Below are 14,751 nucleotides of genomic sequence, written 5' to 3' on the forward strand. Positions count from 1 at the left end.
AGTTATTAAAATACATTTAATTTTATTTGTTTGTTCTCAAAATCTTACGTCAACAATTCAAGGGCTCATTCTTTTTCACTCTAAAAAGTAAATAATGATAAAGGTATAAACTCTGCTTGATATTTACTCAGCACCCCTAAAAATAGCCGTCACAATAATTCTGTCAGCTTCACATCCATAACTGCTACATGGAAAGTTACATGAGCCTCTTTGCCCACACACATATTCATTCATTCAACAAGCACTTACTGAGCCCCAGTATTGCAAGGCACTGCTCTATTCTGTGGGAGTAGAGTGTGGGCAAAAGTTGCTGATTTCATGAAGCATGATTTCTGTGTTAATCTCTAATTCATTTTTTGAAGCATATCTTAATTTTCAAGATCCTCCCTTTAATACTTAAGAAAAGGAGTATTCAGAAATAAAGTGATTTTTATGTAAATGGTAAGCACTCAGATTTCACTTTTGCTTATATATGTGTGTGGCAGTTGGCAGAGTAATCACTCATTCATAGTACTAAGAGGTTTATATTGTATATATTTTAAACACCTGAATTTGAGGTAAAGCTAAACTACTCAATGTGTTTTATTTCCCTTACCGGATGTCATCCATGTCTTATTGTTTCAAAAGATAATGGCAAAATGGGACATTATATTGTGTTTTTTTTTAAACCACTAAAATATATTGTAGCATGATGGGTGTTTTGGAGCAGATTTTGTAGCAGAGGGAGATGGAACTGGATTGACTGCCTATCAGTGAAATCAATAGACAGTACAGTAAAGACGGACTTTGGGTTAATGCTATGTTCCAGTGTAAGTAATTGCACTGTATTTCCCTTTCAAAAGTGTCCGTCATCTCTTGGACAACAGTTTAGAGATGTGGCAGTGATTTATAAACAGAGAAAAGGTTATTTCTTATCTACATAACTTTCTCTAATTGAAAGACTATATCAGGGAGTTTTCTTGGCGGGTCAGAATTTGGTCTGCGAAAACACATACCTTTGTGCTGAGGTCCAGTAAGATCTCCCTATTAGGACATATGCCTGAGCCTAACCCGCCCAGGGCATAGGCAGAACGGATCATTACCGGGTAGCCAATGGCGTCTGCCGCCTTCAGTGCATCCTCAATCTGTCAACAAGAACAAGGACTCAAAGTTTTAAAAGCTGACAGTAGAAAAGACCAACCAAGAGAGTCTGGTAATTCAGGTAAATCAGTTTATTTGGAAAAAATGACTATGGAAATGTTCTATTATTCCCTTATCTCCTTCTGAAAACCAAGTGTTATTTTACAAATTTTAAGTTAAATTTTAGAATTTTTTAATATACAGTGAAGGCTCTTTTTTAACACCTTTGGGGTAAATTTTATTTTGCAATATAAAAAATAAAACAATGGCCAGAGGTGAGATAGTTGCCATTAATTTGAGAATGGGAGCTATATTGAATTTTTAAGTTCAGTTTAAAAGTCTTCGTCTCTTAACAAAACAAGGTTTTCTACTACAGAATCTAACTTGATATTACTGCAATAAGCCATTAGGAATATTATATAGAAAGAGATTTTTCATTTTTCAAGTTCAGTCAGAGAGTAGTCTCAGAAGCTTGGGATTTTTTTTTTTAACTTACAGAATACAGCATATGTTGGCTACATTTTTCTGTCATGGAATATTATTACACTACCAATGGGAATGTAATTACACCTTTCCCATATGCCTGTTTCTCATCCTAAGGAAGCAAGGACATAATTAAATCTGGCAATGAAAGAATAAATGTATGGCAGGAGCTTTCCACATGTTCAGCAGAGCTATCCTGGGATTGCTCCTGATTGACAGCTTTGCAACTTGCTATATACTTGATAGCATGCTTTTCTGAAAACATACATAGCCCATTTTTAGTTGTCCCAGCAGTACTTGCCTTATCCCAGAGGATTTGCCTATTTCTACACTGAGGAAGTTGCATCAGAAACTGTCTCCAGTACCCCCATTTCACTGACTGAAATCAGGAATAAAGCCACGGACAAAAAGAGATGTACAGGAAGCTGATCTTTTCCTGGCACCTCGTAATAGCCCATCAATAGGCACAGGATACAATGGAAAATGATTAAGAGAAATGCAAAACAATCTGTCCTCTTTAACCATCTAAGCCACAGGTTTCTCAGTCATAAATATTACTGATTAGATCCAATAGCTTTTTTTTCTAGATAATTTTATTGTAAAATGTTTATTCCATTCTAACAAAAAAAAAAATTGTTTGTTTATTTTTTGGCCATGCTGCACGGCATGCAGGATCTTACTTCCTCACCCAGGGATCAAATCTGTGCCCCCTGCAGTGGAAACACAGAGACAACCACTGGACCACCAGGGAAGTCCCTAAAAAAAAATTTAAGTTCAACCATTTCCCATTTGCAGGACATTTGCACTTAACAAAATGTGTGACTGATCCCAGGAAGAAGGTAAAAATTACTTTGGCATTGCAAGTTGATATGGTTCTTTGTTTTGATTCAGGAGATTTGATACTCAGGTCACTTCAGCCATTGATAAACCACATCATCTTTGAGCTTATGCTTCCCTTTTCATAAAAATAAACTATTAATACCTGTCCTTAATGTTTTAGCATTGAATGCCACAATTAATACACAATGTCTGAAGTAATAACACATTTCTGGAAGATAACATATACAAATATAATACTTTATTATTTTTAGGCATGACAAATCATTCTCTCTACAACGCAAGACACATAATGGTCCTGTTTCTCCAGAACAAAGATTTCTTACCGATTCCACTGCAAAGCTTGGAGCAATCTTTTCATTAATCTCGTTTAGTTTGTCTGAGAACAGCTGTCTATCTTCTGTGGCCATAATGGATTCAACTGAGGTTCCCAGGACTTTCACGCCATATTCCTTGAGCACACCTCTCTTAAATAGTTCCACTCCTACAGAAAAACAAAATAAATCTGTTTTTATCAAACTCTTATGTTTTCTATAACAGATATCTGAATACAACTTTAAAAAAAAAAAATCTTAACTCCAAAAAGCCACCAGAGTCCACAACAGAATTGCACTTAGAGTAAAAAAATTTTTGAAAGAAAAATTCTGAAGACATTTTAGCAAAACATTTTGCTGGTGCTACTGTTATGTATATTATCACCTTCTCCAAATGATTTTTATTATTCTCATTAATAAAAATCATAGGATTACAGTGAGCCTTAAGATTTTAGTATATTTCATTTCCTTCTAAGGAAGGTCTATTCCTATATGAGCTTCTCTTATGTAAATAATCTCAGTGATGTGGGTATCTATCTAGGTTAAAAATTAACAAAATTGTTTGTGTTCCCACTAACTTAACATCTAACTTTGGCTGTTTTTTATAGTTGACATACAAATTATATCACCAACTGCTTACCCAAACTAGCCAATGAGATTCTCATTCATGATCTAATTCTAAAGGTTTGAAATATTTTAAATAGGACAGAGCATTGGACTCAGCAGATGCATGAAGGGATGGTAGAGAGACTGATTTATGTAAACATGAAAATATATGTGAAAGTCAAATGTCACAGGGCTGATACATAAGAGCACAGAGCACTTAATCAATGTTAATTCCCCTTTTTCACTCATAGTAGTTCTCGGAGTTTCACTGGTAACAGAGAAAAGCAGTATCCTGGGATGGAGGAGAGGGACTCAAAAAACCTACTCAGTCACCCTGGAGCATTAAAGCAAAAGGTTTCTTTTTGTCCCCCAGCTGTTCTGTGAAATAAACTGGTAATGTTCATCATGTGACATTTTCAGGTGGCTGTTTACTAAGCTTCCTCACACAGCAGAAAACTTTACTTTTATGAACACACAGAGCACAACTGCTAAATAAATTCAAACAAAAAAATATTATATATAAGTGTGTGAACCAAAACTCTGCAAATAAACTTAAAAGAACTCACCACAGTTCAGAGCTGTCTGGCCACCCATGCCTAGAATTAATCCATCTGGCCGTTCTGCCTTGATAACCTCTGTGACAAACTGAGGGGTGATGGGGAGGAAGTAGACAGTATCTGCTTGCTTTAAGCCCACTTCATTGGTTTGCACCGATGCAATGTTTGGGTTCATCAGGACAGTTTTGACATTTTCTTCCTGAAAGAAACAAAAAGATCTAGAATCTCAATATATGGTCTAAAGAGAAAAATCATATTCAAATGAAGGGTATTATCAGGTAACAAAACTTTTAGGTTATTCTGTGGGCTCTAGAGATCAGTAATGGAACCAGTGTGAATGGAAGTTAAAGGATGACAAACATTTGGTAAAAGGAAGGAAGAAAAGTGCTTGAAAATAAAACTATCCAAAAAGAGCTGGCTACCTCATGAGGATCACCCTGAATTCCTTGTCACTGTAGGTATCAAGGAAAGCTGGAGATGTTTTCTATAGAATTTGACTGGAGGTCCACAAATACTACTCAATTTTACAGCTCAGTCGACCTTAAAAGAATAAAATATTCCAAATTTTTTTGAATGAGTAAAACATAAAATGGAAAAAAGGCAGCATCAAAGCTGCTTCCTTTTCTAACGTTTATTGAAGAACAGCACCGAGCATACGTTTTAAATCCAAGATAACGTGTTCCCTTCTAGCTGGAAGCACTGAGAGCCTTCTGCTGGTTTCCATTTTCTTTAGATTTTCATGCCTGCTGTAGTGCTTTGACAAAGAGCATTATACAACTGTTTATACATATTATATAAAAAGAAAATTGACCGTATGGCTAAAAATAAAAAATAAAAATTTGTGTGTGTGTGAAGATATTCATAGCCCTATCTCATTCCTGACATCTGGAGAGACCCCTAAAATAATTCTTCATGTAGGCTACTAAGGATAATAGCTTTATAGACCAGGATGAGGGTGACATTTAGTAAACTAATTATTATGAAATCCGGCCAAATGGTTCTTGTTTTTTTACCTATTAGCATGTCAATTTTGAAGTCTTCTAAAAAGTCAACAAAATATTCATATGAAAGTATAGAAATCATCATTGAAAGCCCTACATATCCTTGGGGGTGCGGTGGATCCAAATGAAAAATTAAATATATTTCATACTACTTTAAATTCAAATAGTGCCTTAAAACTTGTAGTGTACTTTTTTGTTAATTTACTTGATTTTTATAGCAAGACTATAAAAGAAATTTTCACCTTACAGATGAAGAAACTGAGATTCAGTAAGGTTAAGTGACCTGCCAAAGATCATACAGCTGATAAATGACAAAATTAGGGCTCTAATCCAAGTCTTATGACTCAAGTTCTACGCCCTTTCCTCAATATGAGTCCTCTCTAAGATCGTAAGGAACTATTTTACAGAGTATTGTTAACAAAATATTGAATAGATACATATAGATAAGCAAATGCATTTAAAATATGGGTTAGAATTTAAATAATTGAGTCCAAACGGAGAGCACATCATAAACAGAAGTTATAGAACGTCTCACTACTAGAGAAAAGTACCAATGGATAGGTATATTTGTTAAATATTTTCCTGCATGTGCTATACAATGAATATAGCTATTTTTATAAATCAAATTACATAGGAAAAGGTCCCATAAATTCATGTGATGAGTGTCTATTCAAACCATTTTAATAAATGTTACATCATTTTTTTCTAATATAATTCCAGCTATAATTTATGCACAATCTAAGTTTTTAAAAATACTTAGTGCGTAAATTCATCTTTATTAACCTCTTAATCACAATACTATATCAAATAATTCCTATTCTTCAGTTCAAATCAATAACTTCACCTTTTGGATGTAATGCATATAAAAAATACAACCTATGAAAACATTAATTCTTTACAAAACTACCAAATAGGATAAAAAATTGCATGCTACTTAAATGTGTTCTAAACCCTTAACACACTTAGACTGTGTTCCAACCAATCTGAACCATTGGATACCCACTAATTATCTATCTAAAGATAAATGGAATCTGAATACAATGAAATAAAGCACACTTTGAAAATGTACACAAAAAACATGTGTGCATGGGGTGAACATCCATGGGTGTATGGAGAAGAGTATTAAAAATAAAAACAAATGGGAAGATGAGTAAGGTAATTGGGGGGTTGTGTCTGTTTTCAACAGACATCTGTCAGGTGAAAATCTCTGTATATAGAATACTGAATAAAGCAAAGGAAAAAAAGGAAAATTTTGGCCAACTGTTTTTCTTGTTGGTTGTCCTAGTCTCCTGCTTCCTTTCCTATGTTGCTCTCTCCTAGCCAGGTCTCTTGGTAAGAGTGGCTTGACACCACAAAGCCTGTGGCAAGGTCACAGAGAGCTCACATTGACTTTGGATGGCTTGATTAGCACCAAAATGGGGACTATCCTGGAAAATAAGGACACCAAAGAGAAGCCAAGTTAGCTCTTCAATAGAAATATCTTACACTTACAGTGTCAGTTTTCTAAAGCTTTATTTTACTATGATAAAGGTTGGGGAGATTTCGAGAGACTCTGAAGAAACAGGGAGGATATTCTTCCCAACTTAGGTATCAAACCCTCTATTCCACTTGAAAATCCAGCCATACCTTCCTGGTAGGTTATCCAGTCCAAGTCACAGATGGGGGAATTAGGTGACCTGCAATAACTTCTAAAGCTTGAACAAAAGGCATTGTTGCCTTTGTTCCTCCAGCTGGATCTTCCCCCTTTCAACCAAAGAGATGCCTGAAGCATCCTGTAGAACACTTGAAGTACTTTAGAGCACCAGGGATACCCAAATTCCCTCTTTCACACAAAAGACAAATATGTTTTAAAAGCTCACTGCCTCACTGAGTAACATTTATAAGTGTAGATTTATGTTTTCAATATAAATAGGTGATAACATAGATAATTCTGGAGATCAATCCAACCTTCTTAATTTGCAGGTGTGCACATTTAAGTTAAAAATCTTGTCTGTGATCAAACTTCCTTTCATATAAGATGTGGAAGGAAATTAATTATAGTGACTTTGAAAAGAGGTAGTGTCATAAATCTAAATTATAAAATACTAATTAGACTCATTAAAGGGAGTGTATATTAATTCCAGCAAAGATCAGAGTCTCTCACCTTCATGGCTTTTACAGCTTGCGATCCCGAGTAATCAAATTCACCTGCCTGACCAATGGACAGACCTCCGGATCCTAGGATAAGGACTTTGGAAACCTGTAAGCAATAAGAAGATAGCATTGCTTTTATTATTAAGATGGGGAAATTAGTCATTGTTAAGTATGGGAAAGATAAACTATATTGTCTGTGTTTATGTGGTGATTTAAAGTACAATGTTTTGAAATATACATAATATGAGTAAAAAGACCAACAATTTAAACATCTCTAATTTCAAAAAGGAATTTCCAAAGATCATGGTTTTTTTCACTTAAGTAAAAACTTTTTGGAAGAGGTCTACATTTTAATTAAACATATATAAATATCTAAAAATAACTACATAAATATATATGGAAATGTATATCTATATGTGTATATATAATAAATATAATTTATATATATAATTTTTAGATAAAAATCTCCTTAAAATTTAATTGACTAAATGTCCATGGGTTTCCACTGGACAAAGAATAGGCATAAATACAAACAAGCCCTTCCTAACAAACGAAGAGAAAACACAGGAGGCAAGGGGACACAGGGACACCTTCATACTTACATTTTGCCTTTACTTTGCAGTTCAGTCCAGAAATATTTACAGAAAATACAGTAATGAAAAGATCATATTTTGGCAGCATACTGAAATTCATACAAATTGTATATATGATTTCAAGCAAATAATAATTCTGCTTATTTTTTAACCACAACTGCCAAGCCCTTCAGAGGAGAAAGATGTTCTAGGTCACTGCAAGAGACAAGGACTTGGGAAACTTGTTTTGTATTTATGGAGTGCCTACTATGTGCAATGCAATGTAGAATCCCAAATTACACTTTTCCCTCACTATTTAAAAAAAGAAAAGCATCTGAAAAACATGAGTTGATATTTTGAGAAATACACTGTATGGTGGGGTGGCTTCTTTAGCTACCAAGAATCCACAGTTTGATTCCACATTGAGTGGCTGGATTACCTCCCATCTCTCCATCTCAGGAAAAAAGGCTGTCATAGAAATCTTTAAAACAAACCATCTAACTCAATTTATCATTTCATGTAAACATATAAATCAATTCTTTTTGTTCATAAAAAGAGGATTATATATATACTTAAAAATATACATACACCCTTCTAAATTTTATGTAATAAAGGTGTGGGTGTGGGTGTGCCTTAACGATGAAGGAAATGCGTAGAAACCCTTCCATATTAAATACATATTCAAACAAATAAGGAGTCAAGTCTTACACTATATTAACCCTTATCTATCTGCTCTTTAGAGGTATTGGGTTGTCCAAAGGTTTGCTTGGGTTTTTCATTGAAACAAAAATTTCTATCATCTATAATGATTCTGTAGTCTGAACTGTATCTCAAGCATACATAGGGCTATGGTTTATTGAGTAATGGAAAATATATCAAATTTGAAACTAAATTAAACCTTATTCTCTATTAAATTATTTTCATTACAAATGTTCTAGAAGAAGTGAACTTTAAAAGATATGATTTTTAAATCAAAACATGAAGATTCCAATGAACATCCAATGAATCATCTAGAACAGACCAAATAATTAGATGCTAAAATGATGGGTGATTGCAATATTACCAATCATTTTTCATAGACATCAAAAAGGTTTACATCATTCACTTAAAAAAGAAGTCATCACACAATAGAGAAAATCCAAAATACATAAACCAAAAGGAAGCCCACATATACTGACCTCAACTCGAGACGCTACTAGGGCTGGCTTCGGTAGAACTGATGTAATTGTGGTACCTTTCTCCTTCTTTATCAGTGAGAAAAAGGAATCAAACAGGTACTAGAAAAAAAATATAGCCAACTAGTTAGAAGTTTCAAAATTCACAAAATTCTCAGATAAAATACAGTATACCCAGTTCAAGTTGAACTTTAGATAAGCAACAAATAAATTTTTAGGATAAGTATTGCTATGCAGTATTTGTTTTTTGGGTTTTTTTGTTTTTGTTTTTGTTTTGCCAAAGCTGGCAAAACTAAATATTTACTACTATAAGAATTAGATCAAATAAACACTTCTAACTGCTCATGTCAAATCCTATTAAAAGAAAGTTTTCAATATAGGTATACATATAGCTGATTCACTTTGTTGTACAGCAGAAACTAACACAACATTATAAAGCAATTATAATCTAGTAAAGATGTAAAAAAAAAAAAGTTTTCAGCAGAGAATGAACATTTCAAATAATGCCTTCTGAGAATGTCAGTTTCAGCCCCTTAATTATGAATCATTTTCTTCTTCTAAATAAAATTCTAACTATGCAAAAAAAAAAAAATGAAGCTATATTACTTATGCACCCTAAAGTTAGAAATAACTGGATATTTAAATTTTCTATCAGGTCAAAAATATCTCTAAAGATTGTATTATGTATAAAAATATCTCTAAGGTTATTCTTAAACTTTATCAATGATTTACTTCCACTGTTGCACTAGACGTGACAAATTTCAACAAAGATATTTATTTTGCAACTATTTGGCAGGACAGGAGAAAAAAAGAACTAAGTGATACTGGATATCACATATCTTAATTTCAGTGTTCCTAATCTGAAGTCCTACTATAGGCAAATAATTTAAATTTTAAGTTAAAAAACTATTAACATGCATTAGGCAATAGATATACAAAACTAAATTTTATTTTTGAGTGTCATCACGGGTAGGTAATGTTGTAGTGACTTTGGCTATTAAGAACCATTCTTTCCTAATAATATTAAAACAAGAACAAAATACAAATATCTGAAAAGGCAGCTCAGGGATGAGGAAGTAGAGTCTACAATGGGAAAATTTTTATTCTCCTCTTTGTTTTACCTAGGTGTCTTTTCTGAGAGCATCTGCTGACAAGGAAAAATTGTCAGCATTACTACTGGAGGCCCTAGGGTATAGAAGAGGAAGAGTCACTTCAGACTTCCCAGACTTTTCTGAGTATCACCACAAGCTCTTGTTTGGAAAGATGTTCTTGAACATTGAACCAGAAGCTCACACAAAAAAGTAAAAATATTTAAATTAAAAACAAAACTCCTCTAAGCATTCCTTATGGTTCTTTTCTTAAGCCATCTGACTCATATGTATGTGCACGTATACCCTCTCCCCTCCTGACACCCCTGACCTTCTTCCTGTTCCTGCTGCTGTTTATTCTTCCTTCGTGGCTACGCAACCAGTTGCCATAGGGGTTTTTGTGAAGTCACAGATGGGGGATTAAAATTTCATTTCAGTTATGAGAACGAGATAGCAAGAGGGAATTCATTTGCATAGTACCACAATTGTAAATTTCAGAACTAAATATATTAGAATGATAATCATTTAAATAAAAATCACATTGCATCAGTTTCTTAAGCGCTTTCCCACTTTAACTGTTTAAAAAGATAGAAATTTCCTCCATGATATTCATGGGGAAATTTTCTTACAATATGGGCATTATCAAAGCACTCTTTTTAAGAATGTTCTGTACTAAGACCACCCAGGTGATTATTTTGGTTTCTCAGTTTTTCACATAAATATATTTCTGATTTAAAAATTTTTAATATATAATAGGCCTCATCTTTCTGACATACCTCAGTGTCTGTTGGCCCTGGGCTGACTTCTGGGTGGAACTGCACACCAAAGAAGGGTTTGCTCTCATGCATAATCCCCTAAAGGAAAAAGAAATGGGAAGAAATTCCTTCAGTAACAAAGAATGTCAACCAGGACTACGTATGATTCAGTGGACAATAAAGTTCAAACTTTAAAAATTAAGTTAAAAGTTTGAGAACATTCTAAAAACAAACAGTACTAATAAAAATAGGCCAATAAAGATTCAACTGGTGTGGTTCCCTTATTAAAAACAATTGATTTGGTCTATAGCCTTTGAGGCCCCTCTAGGCTCTGTTCAGAATAAACTCAAATCCTCTTCTTTTCTCCAACTCCTAAATTACTTCTCCAAGGGTCTTCTCAAAGGCTACTTCAGTGCTAAGTGAGTCCCAGAGACCCACGCAGACTGGGCTCAAACAGACCTCCACCAATCACCCATTAGCAATGAATGTGTAAGACAGCCATTGATTAACCACTCAAACTGTGGATCTTAATGAGTCAACCGATAAGAGAATAAGACAGAGAGAAATGACTTTTTAAAAAGCAGAGGGCTGTGGGAAATAATCTGTAACAAGAATTCTTCCACATACACACCCCAGAAAAGCCCACATAAACAAGGGAAAGGTCATTGTAAAACAGAGTATTCAAAGTCCTGCACTTCTCATCACTCACTCAGCAGGTTTACTGAGAGCACTTACCTCATTTGTTTGATCATTGACATTCACAAAAAGTGGTTTCCAACCAGCAGGAAGGGTGCCGTCCAGGGCATAGCCATGATTCTGAGCAGTAATGAAAGCCTGTCTGTTTGTGATATTCAAAACAGGCTGATTCTGCCCTCTGGAGAGAAAAGGGGGAAAAGGATATGGAAAAGGAAAAGTGAAGAAAAGAATATAAATGCATTAGTTGTAAAATAGTGAACAAGAAAAGCCTATTAAAATTCAAAAGTTTCAATTGCTTAGTGAAAATTACTCCATGAGAAAAGTCACAGATTGTTAATCCCAATCATTTTAGGACAAAAATCAATTCAGGAAGCTTTGTTGTGTGTTAAATATCAGGTCTATTAAACTTCTGTAATCAGTTTTAGAAAAGGGGAATTGCACTCATAACAAAAAGCTAAGATTTGCTCACTAGCTGAACAGAGACAAATATAAGCCACTTATTTTAAGGGAGCTACAGTAATTTTAAAGCCAAAGAAGAGTTCTTGGGGGATAATAAAGAGATAACTACTCAGTCCTGAATCAATCTGAATTATACTTTATGTGGAGGGTGGACTGTGGGGGAAAGTTCCATGTTGAATAAATTAACATCATTTGGGGTAAGGAAGTAAAACCAAGAGGAGCTGAAGATTTCTCGGTTCTTAAGTCACACTATAGTTTTACAATGTTATCAGTGCTCTGAAATCAAGCTTAAAATCAGAACAATTTCCCTTGGAATATTATTTGATTGAGTATTATAACTTCAATTTATGCCAAGGAAAGGAAAATAACTTTAAACTACAGCAAAGTTATCATTAGAGAAGGCTGCCTTTCAAAAATGCAATGAAAGTGGTATCAGGTAGTCAGACAACTGTGAACCATATAATAGTGTGCTTATCGATTTATTCTGAAGAAAATGGCACGTTGTTTTCTAAGTCTTTTCGGTTTAGTTACTAACAGTATTTCAGAGCCAGTTTGACATGTAAACAGAAGCATAACTGCCTTACCTGTTGGCCATAGACATTTTGTAGGCTTGGGCACCAGCAGCCAATCCTGTTATTAAATTTCCTGTACTGATTCCAAACAATGGCTCCTTGCGATCACTCTCCAAGATCTAAATCAGGGAAAAATTTTATTACTCCAGAAGAACGATTCCAAAAAATGCAATCTCTGAAGGAATGAAATGAAGCATTTTTTTTCTTAATTTACAAGGTAAAGACAATAGTAATTGAATAAAAAGTTAGACGATAAATAAGGACAGGATTGACAATTTGCAGCATTAAAGTTCAATAGAATGCACTTAACATCCAGACTAAACTAAATCTAATTTAATATTTCTCTGGAAACTTGAAGGTCTTATAGGTCCCAAGTTGTCATTTTCCAGTTGTACAGACAACACATTTGGAGATTGGACTCCAGCTCTCTGCACTCAAAGGCACAATCCCAGTCACTTTGTCTAAAGTTCTTTTTTCTTCTTCCTGTGGAACTCTCTCCTCGTTGGTTCCCCCTATATACTATCTGTGCTGACATTGCCTCAGAGGTCACAAATAGGAGTACTAAAAAATTACTTGTATAAATAAAATATATTACAGCTTTTTCGGCCGTGCAGACGAGAGCAGACTCTCTCCACTTCACACACAGACACAGACTATCCCAGGTTCACTGCACCTTTTTGACATTCTGAATTAGTGGTTGTGCAAGAGCTGGGTTCCCAGGTCCTCCAGCAATTAAAAGCCCATCATACTCCATCTTGGTGAAATCATGATTCCAGGGCACTACATGCACTTCCGCTCCTCGCTGGAAAAGAAACACAAGAATGATCAATTTAATAATATTTTTCTTCGCCAAAGTGGTAAACCTTCTCTTGGCTAATTACTCCCGAAAGGGAAGGGAAACTGAGTCCACGATTCAAATAAATAATGCTGAGCAAAAAACTCTTTGTTGACTCATATTTTGTGTGATGTAAATGGACCCTAGGATAGAAAGTGGAGAAAAAAAACACTATTTACATTTTGATTCTGAAAAAATAGATAATGCGTTTTCCCACACTTCAGGAGGCTGCAGACCGAAAGGCTTCGTGACTGGGCACACAGGAATACAGGTTATCTTCCCTAGCTCTGGGAGAGGGAGTTGCAAAAAAGAAGATAAATCCCTTTCTCCAAAATTTAATTTGGTCCACCTCTCACCTTTTTCAATTCTGTATTTTTTGTCTGACCAAATTTTAATGACTTCTTTCCTAGGGTTTTTTCATATTATCTATAATACCTATATTCTGATAGAAAAATTAGAACTTTTCTATACAAAAGTGGATGGGAAGATGTCTTTGATTATTTCCCTAGAAGCATTTCCTGATATAAGAATTTGAGAGAAAGAAGTTTCTTTGGAGGGGTTTCCAGGAAATACAAATAGAAAGCAACATGGGGAAAGACCCTAATAAAGTGTGCATTATCAGGCAGTTACCACAATGAAGAAAAGGAGCTTCAGCCCACTGGGGAATTCTGAGAGCCAGTGTAGCATATTTCACCTAAAGACAGCTTAGCAATGTGGCAAAGGAACTGGGGAATTTATACTCTGTCATTGATTGGGGCTGCTCCAGGGATCATTAATTCTATGTCATTTCCTGCCTGCCAGCAGCCTCCAACCAACCAAAGAGAGCCCTCAGGCAATAAGATGCAAACACTTGCAATTAGAAGATGAACAAAATGTCTTAAAATGATAAAATGAGAGGGAGATATGGCTAGGCCAACCACAGCATCTACTATTTAAGGGTCCATGCACATTTTTGTTAATAAAATTGATCAGCATTCAAAATCATGATTTGGATGTTGCTGATATTCTATAACAAAAAAAGTGAATTGAAGAATTCTCCTTTACCCATGCTAATCTGGTGTTATGCAAATATATCTAGGGGTGGGGTGCATGTGTATAAGAGAAATAGAAAGACAAAGAGACAGAGGGAGACAGAGAGAGAAAGAGAAGGAGAAATCCCAACAAAACAATGTTTAAGAAAACATTGTAATAATGGTTACGTTCTCCTCAAGTATTTTTAAGGTCTAATTTCAATTGGTTCTCTAAGAGTTGATATAAAGCAATGTGCAAGTTTGTACTATATCAGGGCATGATCCCTACAAACATGTGGTACATAATAAATGTAACCCAAAGGGGGAGTTCTCCTACTGACTACCTTTTTGGTTATCTCTAAACCCCAAGAAACTGAGTGTGTCATGTCTCAGAATGTCAGTCAGTAAGTGAAAAGAACAGTCTTCATTTCCTTCTGCGTTTTTGTGGCCTTTGAGGTTTTTTTTTTTTTTAACAGAAATCTACATCTCTAATTTTAACAGGAATAAATGTGTTATTTAATAGATCAAAGGCAAAAAGA

General features: G+C 34.7%; 1 protein-coding gene across 1 annotated transcript in view; it reads right to left on the reverse strand.

The window, feature by feature from the left end:
• The window catches only part of CPS1 (carbamoyl-phosphate synthase 1), a 158,479-nt gene that overhangs the window by 90,836 nt on the left and 52,892 nt on the right, over positions 1-14,751 (reverse strand). Inside the window, exons 9-17 of the mRNA XM_068544532.1 lie at positions 13,041-13,169; positions 12,380-12,486; positions 11,376-11,514; positions 10,662-10,739; positions 8,801-8,899; positions 7,061-7,156; positions 3,926-4,115; positions 2,766-2,923; positions 996-1,124 (exon numbers count right to left, since the gene is read on the reverse strand). Of these exons, the coding sequence (XP_068400633.1) occupies positions 996-1,124; positions 2,766-2,923; positions 3,926-4,115; positions 7,061-7,156; positions 8,801-8,899; positions 10,662-10,739; positions 11,376-11,514; positions 12,380-12,486; positions 13,041-13,169 (1,125 nt within the window). The remainder of the gene's footprint in view (positions 1-995; positions 1,125-2,765; positions 2,924-3,925; positions 4,116-7,060; positions 7,157-8,800; positions 8,900-10,661; positions 10,740-11,375; positions 11,515-12,379; positions 12,487-13,040; positions 13,170-14,751) is intronic.

Source organism: Eschrichtius robustus, chromosome 5 (genome assembly GCF_028021215.1).
Source record: "Eschrichtius robustus isolate mEscRob2 chromosome 5, mEscRob2.pri, whole genome shotgun sequence".
Taxonomy (NCBI): Eukaryota; Metazoa; Chordata; class Mammalia; order Artiodactyla; family Eschrichtiidae; genus Eschrichtius; species Eschrichtius robustus.